This window comes from Lampetra fluviatilis, chromosome 35 (assembly GCF_964198595.1).
Source record: "Lampetra fluviatilis chromosome 35, kcLamFluv1.1, whole genome shotgun sequence".
NCBI classification, from domain to species: Eukaryota; Metazoa; Chordata; class Hyperoartia; order Petromyzontiformes; family Petromyzontidae; genus Lampetra; species Lampetra fluviatilis.
The window spans coordinates 2518592-2532481 of record NC_136309.1 but is presented as its reverse complement, the minus strand read 5'-3'; the positions used below and the strand labels follow the sequence as shown (position 1 = coordinate 2532481).

The window sequence follows — 13890 nt, the reverse complement described above, 5'->3', positions numbered from 1 at the left end:
TAGAACAATCTCCCCGTTCAATGGATAAGTTGGGTGGCAACGAGGGTGGCAATGATGTCCATTCGTGGCCCCTGAACCCGTGGTGGTAATTCCACATTGGCATGGCTGTGTCAGTCCCTCCATACGATAACCACTGTCAACTTTTTCGATTTAAAGCTTTCGTGACTGCAGGGATTCATCTTCTTGGTTCTTTCGGTAAAGTCACGTAGAAGGGAAATAATAAAATAATAAAAATAAAACATAATAAAATAATTCTCACGACGTTTCGGCCACAACGCAAGCAGCCGTCCTCAGGTGAAGAATGAAAAAAGTTCTTCACCTGAGGACGGCTGCTTGCGTTGTGGCCGAAACGTCGTGAAAATTATTTTATAATGTTTTATTTTTATTATTTTATTATTTCCCTTCTACGTGACTTTACCGAAAGAACCAAGAAGACACTGTCAACTTGTTGTACTCGTATGATCATGTCCACGAAGAGATATGACGACGATGAAGATGCATCGTCGCGAAGGGTTTTCACAGTCGTGCGCACGGCGTCACGTTCGTTCGGCACGATGTCCGACGTTTCGCTCTACACGCTCGAGGACGATGGTGGAACTCCCAGCAGGGACGTGGAGAGAAACGCCGGGAATCCACGCAGAACGACACGAGGTACAATCTGAAAATACAGCACCGTACGTAGTCAACGGTGGCTAATCAGATGATGATAATTATGACAATTATCAGGTAAGTTCACCTCCAACCAGGATTTGAACTCATACAACCTTAGGTTGTCAGCCGGCCGCACCACAGTCGGATTAGAGACCAAAATGACTCGGTTGATGTAACTCTCTCTCTGACAAATTCAGCAGAGACTCATTAAAAATCACACAAGCAGGCTCAACCCTGAAGAGAAAACTCCATCTCCAAGCTGCTTAGGAACACTGTTCTGTACAATGCGTTTCATATAAATCTCATTAACGACTTTGCGAGCAGTAAATGACTTCTCTGTAAAGATGTCTGTACCGTGTTCTATTCCCGTTAATCTCCGTGCCCTGCTGCTGCTACTGCTACTGCAGCGAAGAGCAAGCCACGTGTTCTTGCCCGTAGCCTCGCTGAGCCTCCATAACACTGGTCAACAAAAAAAACCCATGTTTTTCTGGCCTGGACTTTTGCAGCTGATTTAGACATTTCAGGGTGCTGATTCCAAATCTGATCTCAGATTTGCTTTATCACATCTCATTTTATGCTATCGGCATACCTCATTTTCATTTATTTTACCCAAAATTAACTCTGTCACTTATGATAGCAAGTTGTTGCGAGTCAGTGACTGCTTTAGTGTTAAAATATGGTGCTGTATTTTTAGGATAGTGTGTTTATAATATCATTTTATGTAGATATCCACATTTATTTAATATTTTTCTTCTGCAGTTTTTATTGAAAATGCAATATTTGATATCTCAAAAACCTGATGTGATAGACAAAAACTGATGCCAGATTTGGAATCAGCACCCCAAAATTACATTAAAACCGTTGGAATACCTTATGCCAGAAAAAGTTTGTTGACCAGTGTAATCAGTCGTGTAACTCGCGTGGGGGGCGGTGGGTGCCTTGACTCCCTCTGATAGACAAAACTACGAGTTGGGGGGCCCTTGACACCCACAGTGAGATGTGTGTTCAGCAGTTTAGTATTGGAAGTAACACCGTGTTTTCTTTAAACCTAACATAACGTATTTTGCTTTGATTGGCAGTGACTTGAGTGAAATAACATTGGAAATATAACTCCGTTTCTGCGATATTCATTCCACTAGATACGCGTCAATTATATTGCAGAGAGGGTACCACTACAGAGCTGGAGTGGCTGCGTTCTGTGTAGACGGAGCACGCCCCTGCAGCGTTAAATGTCTGAGACCGTGAGCGTAACGACGATGTGGTTACTACGCCAATGATAATTTAGTTACTACGCCACTGATAATGTAGTTACTACGCCACTGATAATGTAGTTACTACGCCACTGATAATGTAGTTACTACGCCACTGATATTGTAGTTACTACGCCACTGATAATGTAGTTACTACGCCACTGATAATGTAGTTACTACGCCACTGATAATGTAGTTACTACGCCACTGATTATGTAGTTACTACGCCACTGATAATGTAGTTACTACGCCACTGATAATGTAGTTTACTACGCCACTGATAATGTAGTTACTACACCACTGATAATGTAGCTACAATGCCACTGATAATGTAGTTACTAAGCCACTGAATATTAAGCACTGTCCTTTAACCGATCCGCTCCCTTGCAATAATCACAATGCTCACCCTTATCACCATTAAAGTCACCATCACCATTAATCATCACCAAAAAAAATCATAATCTGCATCACCATTAATCGTCAAAAGAATCAGAAATTGTATTTCCTGTGCAAATGTTCATTGAACTAAGAATATCGGCTGGCAGACCACATTAAATCATTCCACAATTACAGATTAAAAAAAAAAATGCAATTATGTTATAAAATTGCATTCACATTTCAACTTTAGTGATTTTAATAATGGCGTCAGTTTAAATGAGGGACTGAGATGGCAGAATTGAGATGCCAAGAGATGCGAAACTTGGTTACCAACACATTTGGTGCAGCGTTAAATGCTTTTCATCGATAATTGTTTGCGAAATCTGAAAACTATTAATCGACAATCAGACGTGCGTTGCAGATTTTTTTTTTTGCGATCACCATTCATCATTACCATCATCATAGCTATATATATTCTTGGTTCTTTCGGTAAAGTCACGTAGAAGGGAAATAATAAAATAATAAAAATATAAAACAATCAAAATTCTCACGACGTTTCGACTGCAACACAAGCAATTATTATCAGTTGTGAACATTTTCTTGCTGTGGATTTCACGAAAGCTTTAAATCAAAATCATCATCGCTGTCAACCCGTACGGTTTACCCGTATTCTTGTACGGGGAAATTGAGTTTTCAGTTTCATACGGCGTACAGCCGTTTCAATACGGGCAAAAAATAGTTGCCTATTTGTTTGTGTTTCTCTCTTGTGATGGGACTTTACAGGATGAACGTTGAGATGTATACGGGGCACGGGGTGACCAATAATGTCTGAATTGGTCTGTAATAAGGTAGGGCACTGATAAGCAGTTGACAGGTATGCATCATAATCATCACTGTTATTGTCACCAATCATGATAATCACCACCATCACCACCATAATTAATAATTAGCACCATTCATCAGCATCGACTCTTATACACGATTGTATGTGCTATGAAGGTGAGTCATTGGCCGAAACGTCGTCTATTATACATCGTTGTTTTCCTTTATAAGGCTACACTTATAATAATATAGGTTTTCCCATTTTTTCTGTCAACAAAACAGGTGTTAAGATGTTAAGACACCAAACTGAAACCTTTTACAAGGAATCATGTCTGCATTAACCACAATGCTTGTGGTCAGAAAGCTGTCTCTGGTGTGGACCAATCAGTTTCAAAGACAATGCATATATTATCAGAGTATGTTTTTTGTTTGCATTATGACCACTAGTATATGTGGTGAATGCAGACATGATTCATTGTAAAAAAATTTCAGTTTGGTTTTTTAACTTCTTAACACCTGTTTTGTTGCCCGAAAAAGGGCAAAACCTATTCTTATATTTTGCTACTGGCAAAGGAGGTACCATGATGTAGCTGCTCTACCCCGAGCTCTCATTACTCTGATAGTGGCATTGTCTTTGTGCTGTACGCCTTTTGGCGTCATCTGGTCCAACACCATGTGAGACTAGGCTCTAAAGAAAGCTGTCTCTGGTGTGGACCAATCAGTTTCAAAGACAGTGCATTCATTATCAGTGTTGTGTTTTTAGTTTGCATTTCGACCGCAGGTATTGTGGTCAATGCAAACATGACTCCTTGCAAAAAAAGGTGTCAGTTTTGTTGCCAGATAAGAGGGTAAAAAACAATGTTTTTTTGCATTCTGACTACAAGTATTGTGGTTAATGCAGACATGATTCCTTGTAAAAAGTTTCAGTTTGGTGTTTTAACATCTTAACACAACTGTTTTGTTGCCAGAAAAAAAGGGGAAAACCTATTCCTATATTTTGACACTGGCAAAGGAGGTCCCATGATGAAGACTTCACTAATTGTTGAACAACGTGGAGTTTGCTTGAGACTCTTATACAAGCTGGGAATTCCAATATAAGCCCACACCCCCTTCGGCCTGCCAATGTGAATTACAAATTACAATAGCCGTTGACGACCCCCACTGCGCATGCGCGGCGCTGTGCGTTGCCTAGCGACAGCTGTTGGGCGCCTCTCGACTTCACAAATGAATTCAGACAAAGGTGCTTATCTCGCGTTATATTAATAATGATTGCTTCTCAATGAGTTAAACAACGTAAGCATTTCATTGTTTAGCGTACACTGGCCTTGTGGTGTGTGTGTTTTGTTACGTATGCGGGTATTTGTGTGATAACATTCATCGGTTCAAAGCCGAACTTCGGAATAGCAGCGACGCTACTAGGCCGCACTTGCTGCAATGTCACAAAACAAGATTTTAGATTTGATTCGTAATTATTTGAGAGACCAAGAGATATAAGGTCCTTGGTTGCAGTGGAGGCTGCTGTGTTGTTTATTAAGATAGGCTATTTTGTATGCCATTGTATAACTGTTATCTTTTGGATGGACTCATGCTCGTCGCGGGAATGTGGAATGTCCAGCGCTGTTTTAAATGGATGCGTCGCCCGATGCTGCTGCCAGGATGCAAAATGTTTTCGTGATATATTGTAGGTTTAGAACACCACATTGACGGTAAGGTAAATAGTTGCAGTACATTGGCATGACTGCAACTCGCCATAGGAATGTGGATCTTTCACCATTGGCTCAAGAATCCTCGTGGGAATGAGTGCGCCTTCATTGTTCATTTGAGCGGAGAGGCATGAGAATGAAATGGGGGAGGCACACAAGCCTTTTGCTTAAAAAGTGAGACATTTCAATTGCTTAGTGGCATATGTCTGACCTTGGGTTGATTTTTTTTTGGGTTAGTTTGGAACTTTAACTTCTCCCACGTCTCCCCTGGCTTCTATGCCTATACATAAGCCGATTGCAGAAGTGCTTCCATTTCAAACTCATGACTTCTACAATCTCCTTGCCGTAGTCAAAATGTCTCACTCGTGTTAAATAAACGCGCTTGGTATAAGTACCGTGTTCATATTCTCAGCAGCCCTTCATGTATTCACTTTGACTTTTGACGACAGTATTCTACGTGGACTGAGAACAGTGGAGGCTAAGTATTAACAACGCCGGCTGCGGCCGACAGTGTTGTCATCTAAAATACATTGGTCTGCTGCTGTTCGTGAAGGGCGACACGGAGTGCTGAGGTGCAGTGAGGAGGAGGATGAAGAGGACAATGATGAGGAGGAGGAAACGGCTGCCATCGCTCAACCGAGAGACGAGGTGCTCTTTGAGCCAGACCATGGCGCTGTTTGGTGATAGGCGACAACTGCATTATTGTCACCTCAAATGTGTTAACGCTTCTGAGTAAATATTCGTTATGCAGGCTGGGGACATTCGGTTGGTTAAACAGGACGTCGATTATTTTTTTCTTCACTTTGCAGTGTCTATCGGCACATTGGACAATGTGACCCATTTGGAACACTTGCAGGGTTAATGCGTTAGCGAATGTCCCGTGGCAAATGAGCGCAGGACAACTTGCTGAGTGATGTATCCACACTAATGGTGCTGCTCCATCCCGTGCACCCTGCCATAGAGATATTATCACATTGTAATCAATTTGAAACGTGTATAAAAAAACATTCTCAGTGCTGTAATTATTGCTAAAGTAAGTGAAGAATCAAATGGAATAAGATGGGTTTTGTTTTGCAGTCGTTAACTTGACTGGGACCATCAACTTGACAACCTGATTTAATCGTGGGTGGGTGTCTGAATTTTAACCCAGGACCTCAGCAGTACCGGCTCAGAGCACTGATCCCTGAGCCCACCTGTGCTCATCGTCAATGGTTTAAGGTTTTACTCTATCATGGCAAAGCTGGGGTTAGAAGGTTTACAACATTTCAGTGAAAAAGAGGATTTGGTGCACACAAGCAATTTGTGTGACGTGGCCCTGACTGCTATTTGAATGCATTAGGTGAAGTGCTCGTTTATCCATGTGAAATCTGATCAGGAACATTTATTGATAAGAATTTGTATTTTGTGATATTTTGTTTGCGTACGTTTAGGGCCTTTTATTGTTTAAATGTTGTAGTTGATTGTTATGTTTGGTTTTCACTCACTCATTTATTCCACAATTCTTTATCTTTGTGAAAATGCATTGTAATATTCTTTTATTTAGACACTAAATACAAATTGCAACTACTGTATAACATTCTTATTGATAATGTAATTTTTTTTGCCTGAAAGATATGTATTGTAAAGCAGGGATTCTATTTAAATAGTGATTTTGTTGTGTAGTCTGGTGGCAACGGTACTGATGGACTTTGCAATTGGCAAGAGTAAGTTTTGCTTGTCAAATCTGATTTGCCTGCGCAATTACACATAATCAGTGTTATAAGCCTGTTTCACTCAGCCAGCCACTGCACCTGAAACGCATGAGGCTTTTAAACTGACAGCAAAGACACACACTCTATCCCCACCTTCCTGGGATTACAGGCCAGATTCACATATCTTCGAAACTGCCAAGTTAAGTGATGGAGACATCGGCATATTTTCCCCAAATATCAGACAAAAAGCAAGGTTCACCAGCATGTGTCTGGTCATAAAAGGCGATGATCGTGCAAAGTAAATTGTAGCTGTAGGTCTCATCACTGCACATTATTTCTTTGTTAACACTGTAATGGCTGGAAACTGCACCTCAGAGTACGATTTTTGTGAACATTAGCATGGCACTAAACTATGCAGAGTACGTGATGCGGTTCACTTACAGGGTTACTGCGAATGGCGACTGGCCAGAGAAGATGGTGTTGATTTTTCCACAAGAAACGACGAACTACTCATAGACTTGCAACAGCGGAACAGGTGATTATGTTTAAATACAATGAAACATAAAAACGCGTGGAATGTTTAGTGTACCAATATATGTATGTTTAAATTCACGATTATAACATGTTTCTGCTTATTCCAAGTTAAGGAATATGCTACTAAGTAATGCTTTTCTTTGACCCGAATTTTATGGGGGAGGGGGGGTGGTTATGCTTATTTGGCTTTGTTGGAACGCTGACATGGTGGTTTGCGTGCTGCGTAATGAACATCATTACCTGAGTTCAATTACAGGTCATAGTAGCGTTCATGGCGAGTCATATTTGAACCGTTCTTGGGCCTCTCCCCACCAGTTCGCACTGACCAACGTGGTGAAGTATGGTTAAACAACCCCTGTGACCCACACAATTTGGGAATTCCTTCATTCAGCAGCGGACTAACAAAAGGGCTCTAAATTCAGATTTGCAATCAAGTTGACCAACATGACTCGCATATTCTAGGTATTAATTTACAACATAAGGGCAGATTTTTGGATTTGCATTTTCCTTTCATGAAAAGATACGCATGGAATTAACTGATTGTATCCAGCTAGGTGGCAATGCAGCTTGAGCAATTAACCCACAGTTAGACGTTTGCGATTTACATTTTTTTCTGGGGTTGTTAAAATGACCACCACTTCGGACAGCTAACAGTCAGTGGTCATCTTATGGAGAGACTGGTCCCCGCTATAAAAATGAGGAAGTTCCACCACCCGCGCAGGGCTGCTGACACCGATGGAAGTGGATGTCACTGTATTGCTCATTTAAGCAGTGAGACACTTTGGTATTGTGCATCTCTCGTAAAAAAAAATTAAGAACAGATGTGAACAAGTCATTCACCAATCTAACTGATTGCTCAGATGGAAGGTGCTGTCTTGTACATTCTAATCAACGACAGAAAACCTTTGGGAGTTCAGCACAATTAAAATATGCAAATCGAGCTCGATCAAGATAGTGGGCACCTTTCTGACATTTACCCAAAAGACTTACTTCACAGGGCTGCAATTGCCCATTTGAGCAGCTGGTCACATAATCAACACACGTTGTCTCGAATGACAGCTTGCCCAACATCTAACGTCGCACGCAAGCTGCCTCCGTTCATGCTGCGATGAATGTATTTGTCTCGTCCCAGTGAGCACTTGCCACTTTTTCAAATTATTTTCTTGTAATTCGGCTCGACGGGATCAGTGAATATTCTGTCAATAATTACTTGGGTAATCGCGTTTGCTGGGCTGTTGTTTTCAGCTCGATTAAGTTACGTTGAGTGGAATGGTATGTTGATTGATTTCATGTTAATCTTTAACACAGTGCATTGCCTGAGCTAGTAGGCTGAACTACAGTGAAAAAGCCACACTTACCCTGTGTCCATTCCTCAACAGTTCACCTTTCGTGCAGCCAAGGTGACTTTTTAAATCCTACATCGAGGTGTAACATTTTCCCCGTGAGTTTATTAGGCATCAACACAGCATTATGTCACCTTAAATGAGTACCTGGCACAGTCTATAAACGTCAGCAATGTGGAGACAAAGGCAGCTGGACATAATGTAGATCACACCACCTCCTCGTGAACTTGGTCGGCCTTCGTAGGTGCTCGCAAACAGCACTTGCCCCAGTAAGCTATATTAGGTCTCTTTGTGTGTGTGCGCGCGTGCGTGTGTGTGTGCTGCGTTGAATTGCTGCCAAGGCTGCTGAGAAAGCTGCGAGTCAAGGACCCGCAACAAATTGAGTTGGAGAGGCTCGAGCAAGGGTTCTCCATTTACCTCAACGGGGCCAACGCGGACGGCAAACGGGTGACGCGGAAGGTCCAGCTCCCTCCCAGGAACGTCTGGACAGCAGGTACTATTGACAAATGTATACACTCAACATATGCACGTACAGTTTAACGCACAGGCTTTCGCGTCCAATTGTAAATGTCGTGAGTTTACTCTCCAACACACCGGTGTGCTGAAGTAGTAACTAATTGGCACTCTTTTAAACGTGACAAACTTTACTAATTGGCTGTATCGGGTGGTGGTGGGTTAACGGCACATTTATGTTGACACGTTTCTAACCCAAAAAACCCTTATTATGCACATGCATGTACAACCTCTTTTGTATCAATCGACTGCTGGATGAGGGCCACAGCACGCCATACAGATGGCTGGCGTTAATTGATCATGCTTCACCACGCTTGTTATTGCAGATTGAAGGTGGGGAGCATAGATGTCGGAGCATATAGTTACGTAGAAGTACTATACAATGATGGATTTGATGGACCGTCCTCTGCTGTCACAGTGTAGAACCACAACACATTTTCCAAGAACTTCTGAGATATGATGAGATGGGTGCATTTCCTGGGTTATTTGGTCAAAGGCAAGTATTCAAAGCACCTCTGTCTAACATGCGGCATTTGTTGCAGTCAATTGTTTATTTCATCTCGTTTGTATCGTAATTCTGGCTCTATTTTACAATTTAGTTAACTCCTTTAACATAGATAATAACATTGCCACAAAATTAGTAAATAATTTGTGTGCAATTATATTGTCAGCGTAAGAATCACTGCTGCAACTGATCATTGCACGGATATTGAGTATCTATTATAAAAGCTCAGCATTCTGTTTGTCCGTCAACTAAATTAAAGAGCCTTTCAGAAGGCCTGAATCAAAAAGATATAGAAAGTGGACCCCCCCCCAGATGTGGGGGTAAAACGTTGATCCAACAGGTTTACAATAAATTGTCGACCCCCCCCCCCCACTACACACTCTACATACAATAGAGTCCGTAGTATCTGCACACAAGGGGTGGCAGGGGTGGGGAGAAGAGGATATCAGTGGGGGCGAGGCGCGAGGCGTCGAGAAGCATTCCGCAGGAGCTAGAATAAGGCGGCCATGGGCCAACGAAATTCAAGTAGTAGAAAAGGGAAGCAGTGGTTAGCGCAATTGATACCCGGCCATGACGATTGATACCCGGCCATGATGAGTGATATCTGAACCGGTTCTTGTCAAACCCGCTTACCCTTTCACCAGCCCACACTGACCAGCATGGTGAAGTATGATCATACAACCACCACGACCAACACGGTGTGGGGAGGGCCTTCATCCAGCAGGTGATTGACGAAGGCTCTCAGAGTGTGTGTGGTTTTGTTAGTCCACACGGGGCCTTCGTTGTGAAAGCAAATGGCGCTGGAAAGCCAGATGCTGTCGCTGGCCTCCCTGATGAACGGCGATCCAATTTGCTTTCGAACAGGTCCCTCAAGGCAGGACAGTGACGTGACGGAGGGGAAGACGGGCAGGTCTCGCACTGCTCCTGGCAAATGTCAACGCAAAGGATGGCAGCAGGTTAAACGCACAGTGTGGCATGGCCCGAGGGTTCCACCTGGGTGTAATTGATGAGGCTTGAAGAGGCATTCCGGCTTCTCTTGTTGGCAAATGATCCTTGCAGGTTGTGTGCGTGCCCGCGTGTGTGTGGGTGTACGTGTTCGTGTGTGAGCGGGCAGGTATGCTTGTGTATCAGGGGGCGGTGGTGCAGTGGTTAATGCATTGCAACACCAAGTTAAATTTCTGGCCAAGGATAATATCAATGGGGAGTTATTACAGAATTGGTCCCAGGTGTCCTCTAGGATGACTCAGCCATAAATAGATGGTGTGGTGTGTGAACATCAAAGGCGAATGGGTGTGGGGCTAACCATGCCACCCTTCACACATGCCATTCTCACCTTAATAGATGTGCACAAACAACACTCGCCCCAACAGTCTACTAAAGTATATACAGGGGATCTGTGTCTTTTTTTGTGCAGGGAGAATTGTGGTGCAATGGTTTGCATACTCTCTTTGTTCTCAGTGACTTGCCTTCGATGCCGAATCATGGAAAACGTCAGTGGCAAATTGTATTTACACCTGCTCGGGCCTCTTCTAGATCATATCGGCCTTAAGTGATTATGTCTTTGGTGTATTAACATCAGTGCCGAGGAGATACAGATAAAGGTGGCCAGGCGTGATGCTGGTCACACTCCTACCACCTGTGCCATTCAGATCTTAATTGGTGCTCGCTAGCAGTACTTGCCTATCCCATAGGCTATACGGCTAAGTGGGAGATCATTGTGTGCGTGGTGTGAACAGAGTTCCGTTCAACTCAAGACGGACGGGGGAAACTGGGTGAGAGTGGCTGGTCCAGTAGAATACTCGGAGGACTTTGACCTGGATGCTGACACTACACTGGATGAAGAAGAAGCGGCTGTCAAAGATAGCCGAGATGTAAGCTAACTACCACATGCAAGAGGCAGTTAAATACGAGTGCTGAAGCAGTACTCAAAGGCATTCTAACCTCATCACATGCTGCTTTCAATGCACCGTTCCTCATTATGGTTTTCGAGTAATGTATCAGAGATTTCAAGATTTTTTTTAATTGAAGAATCCATTCACCTTTTATATTGTGGTGAATGTTACGTCTGCTATTGGCGACAAGGGTCAGGTATAACCAGAAAATATATAACTTCTCTGAATAAAAAAAATGTTGATTATTAAACAAGTGATTTGATGCATGTATCTTCAGCTTATTAATCTGCATTGATAACTCAATGCACCGTTACACCCTTAGAACTAATGCACCTCCGATTAGCACAGTTGGCTACGTACGGTGCGAAATAAGTTCGACATACATAGATACAACATTACTGTAACGATGACGAGTCTCTTCTTAAGTTTCGATCTTCATTCCATGGACATTTTTGGCTACCGATTGCATGCATCAAATTAATCAAAGTCCTTAAACGGGCTGATTCAATTCAACACGAGACTGTCCATTACTAAAGAAGAGATCACTTTTGCAATTGTTAATTTTAACTATAATCTATTTGAAAAGTTAACATGGATTTCTGTTTTAGTTCGAAACATAATCGAGTGACATCGGAATATGTTTGAATCAACATCACATTTGCTACATAACTAAATACACAATGGACACATTAAATAACTCTCGTTGATACATACCTAGGCTAGGAATACTGGGTTGTGCAACACGAATTTGAAATGTCTTAATATATATTTGAAAACATTTAATGTAATTAAGCTTCCAGCTTATGTCAGACAGCCTTGGAGAGCATCTACATTATGCTGAGTAGTTTTAGCTGTTTGCTCATTAGAATGTTCCGGTCTCTTCCAGAACGAGACGGAGTCAGATGCCTCAGGAGGAAAACACAATGGGGCGAGGAAATGCGAGCCACAAAATAAGCTCCTGCTTACTCTGACGGACGTCAAGGTATTTTTCATACAGAACAAAATTCCACACAAACAAAATAGATCAACTATAGGTTAAAATACATGCTTATAATCACACTACAGCTTTTCATGAAGCCTTTATACAGTGAATCTGGCTGAGTGACACGATTCTTATACAGCTCAACTGACCGTCTTTCTCACTAGCATACCTCTTGTAGACACATTGACAATAAGGTTGTATGAGGGATCTTACCTGGTAAAATAAAAAAAAAAGATATATATAAAATGTGTTTGGTAAAATAAATATAGTTTTAGTTGGAAATGTTTCTTTATTATGTGTTTATGGGTATTGGTGGCCCAGTACTTAATTAACTGTGGGAATTAAGTACTGTGCTGGTAAATTAAGTTTGATTCCTTGCCAAGCACAACTCAAGCAGTGGCTGAACTTGGCCATGTCCTCGACTTTTGGTCGTATCAAACGCAAACAAATACCTGCATTGGCAGTGTAGGCAAAATCAACATTGGGAAGACAAAAGGAGGCCTGGCGTACATAACCCTGTCCATGCGATCCTCTCGCGTGCCGTGGCAACCATAGCGCTAGCCCGTGAACGGCGCTCGTCCCAATGGAAGTGCGAGGCTAAGTCACGGTGCGGAATGCTCTGCAGGCTCTGCGCAAAAGTTTGGAATTCAGCCTGAGCACAAGCATCTCCGGCAAGAAACCCAAGGAGGGAGTCACTGCCATGGACTCGGACAAGAATTCTTCAGAGGACTCCATAGAGGAGGACCTCGACGGTGGCAGCTCACCGGGGAGTCCCGGGGAGCCGCAGGCTGCGGCGGCGCTTGGCCGGCCCTCTCATCACAAGGGCACAGCGGCCAAACCGTCGGCGGCAGCTGGCGTTGGCTCTGGGGAGCTCATTGTGCTGGAGTTTGCGCCAGCTGGTGTGTGTGCACACATTGACAGCGTTGAACGGTCGAGTTTAACTCGCTGTTATTTTGTTGTTATTATTTTCAACTAAGACAACATAACATGGGGCATTGCTATAATTTAAATATGTTTTATTAGCATGGTTGGTTTCACTTTGTTAATTTAATCAAAGATTGTTGCTTGGCTCATTAATTTGGTTCCGATAATAGACTGTTGATTGTCTGCGCTTCAGGCAGCTGCATGCAGGATTCGTCATGCAGGTTAAAGTCAAAGTTATTTTTCTGAGTGTGGAGCGGTTGCTCATACGATCTTTTTTTCAGCCCTCTGGCCAGGAGTGGAAATTCCACAATTTCTCGTTGTAAGGATGAATCGGTCCAAAGAATAAACCACTGTTGACTTCCCACAGAGTGGAAACACATTTTATAGACCCTGGAACACTGACCTCCCACTTAGATATGATTGTGAGACTCACTTGGATATGATAGTAAGACTCACAATCTAACTACTGTGCCATCTAACCATCTATTTATACGTACATTTGTGCGGAGTCATTTTGTGCATTTGTGCCTTTACAATGAAGACACCATCTCACATGTAGCAACCTGCCTGGACCCGAGTACCTTCTTCCCACCCATTTATCCTCCTGTCCTCTGTGGACAGAATAATTTGTTAATGTTTATTGCCCACATAAACTATTAATTTATTCAAGATTCTGTCTTAACTGATGTTGTTCGTTAAGAG

At 42.6% G+C, this 13890-nt stretch overlaps 1 protein-coding gene across 2 annotated transcripts in view; it reads left to right on the top strand.

Annotated features, from left to right (window-relative positions):
- The first annotated feature begins 4268 nt into the window (after positions 1 to 4268).
- KATNIP (katanin interacting protein) overlaps positions 4269 to 13890 on the top strand; it is a 32548-nt gene continuing 22926 nt past the window's right edge. Inside the window, exons 1-8 of one of the 2 annotated variants that reach the window (XM_078872699.1) lie at positions 4269 to 4341; positions 5358 to 5452; positions 6939 to 7030; positions 8714 to 8865; positions 10255 to 10346; positions 11127 to 11261; positions 12169 to 12264; positions 12890 to 13163. In XM_078872699.1, coding sequence (XP_078728825.1) covers positions 4269 to 4341; positions 5358 to 5452; positions 6939 to 7030; positions 8714 to 8865; positions 10255 to 10346; positions 11127 to 11261; positions 12169 to 12264; positions 12890 to 13163 — 1009 coding nt within the window. The remainder of the gene's footprint in view (positions 4342 to 5357; positions 5453 to 6938; positions 7031 to 8713; positions 8866 to 10254; positions 10347 to 11126; positions 11262 to 12168; positions 12265 to 12889; positions 13164 to 13890) is intronic. The other variant, XM_078872700.1, reaches the window with a different exon arrangement.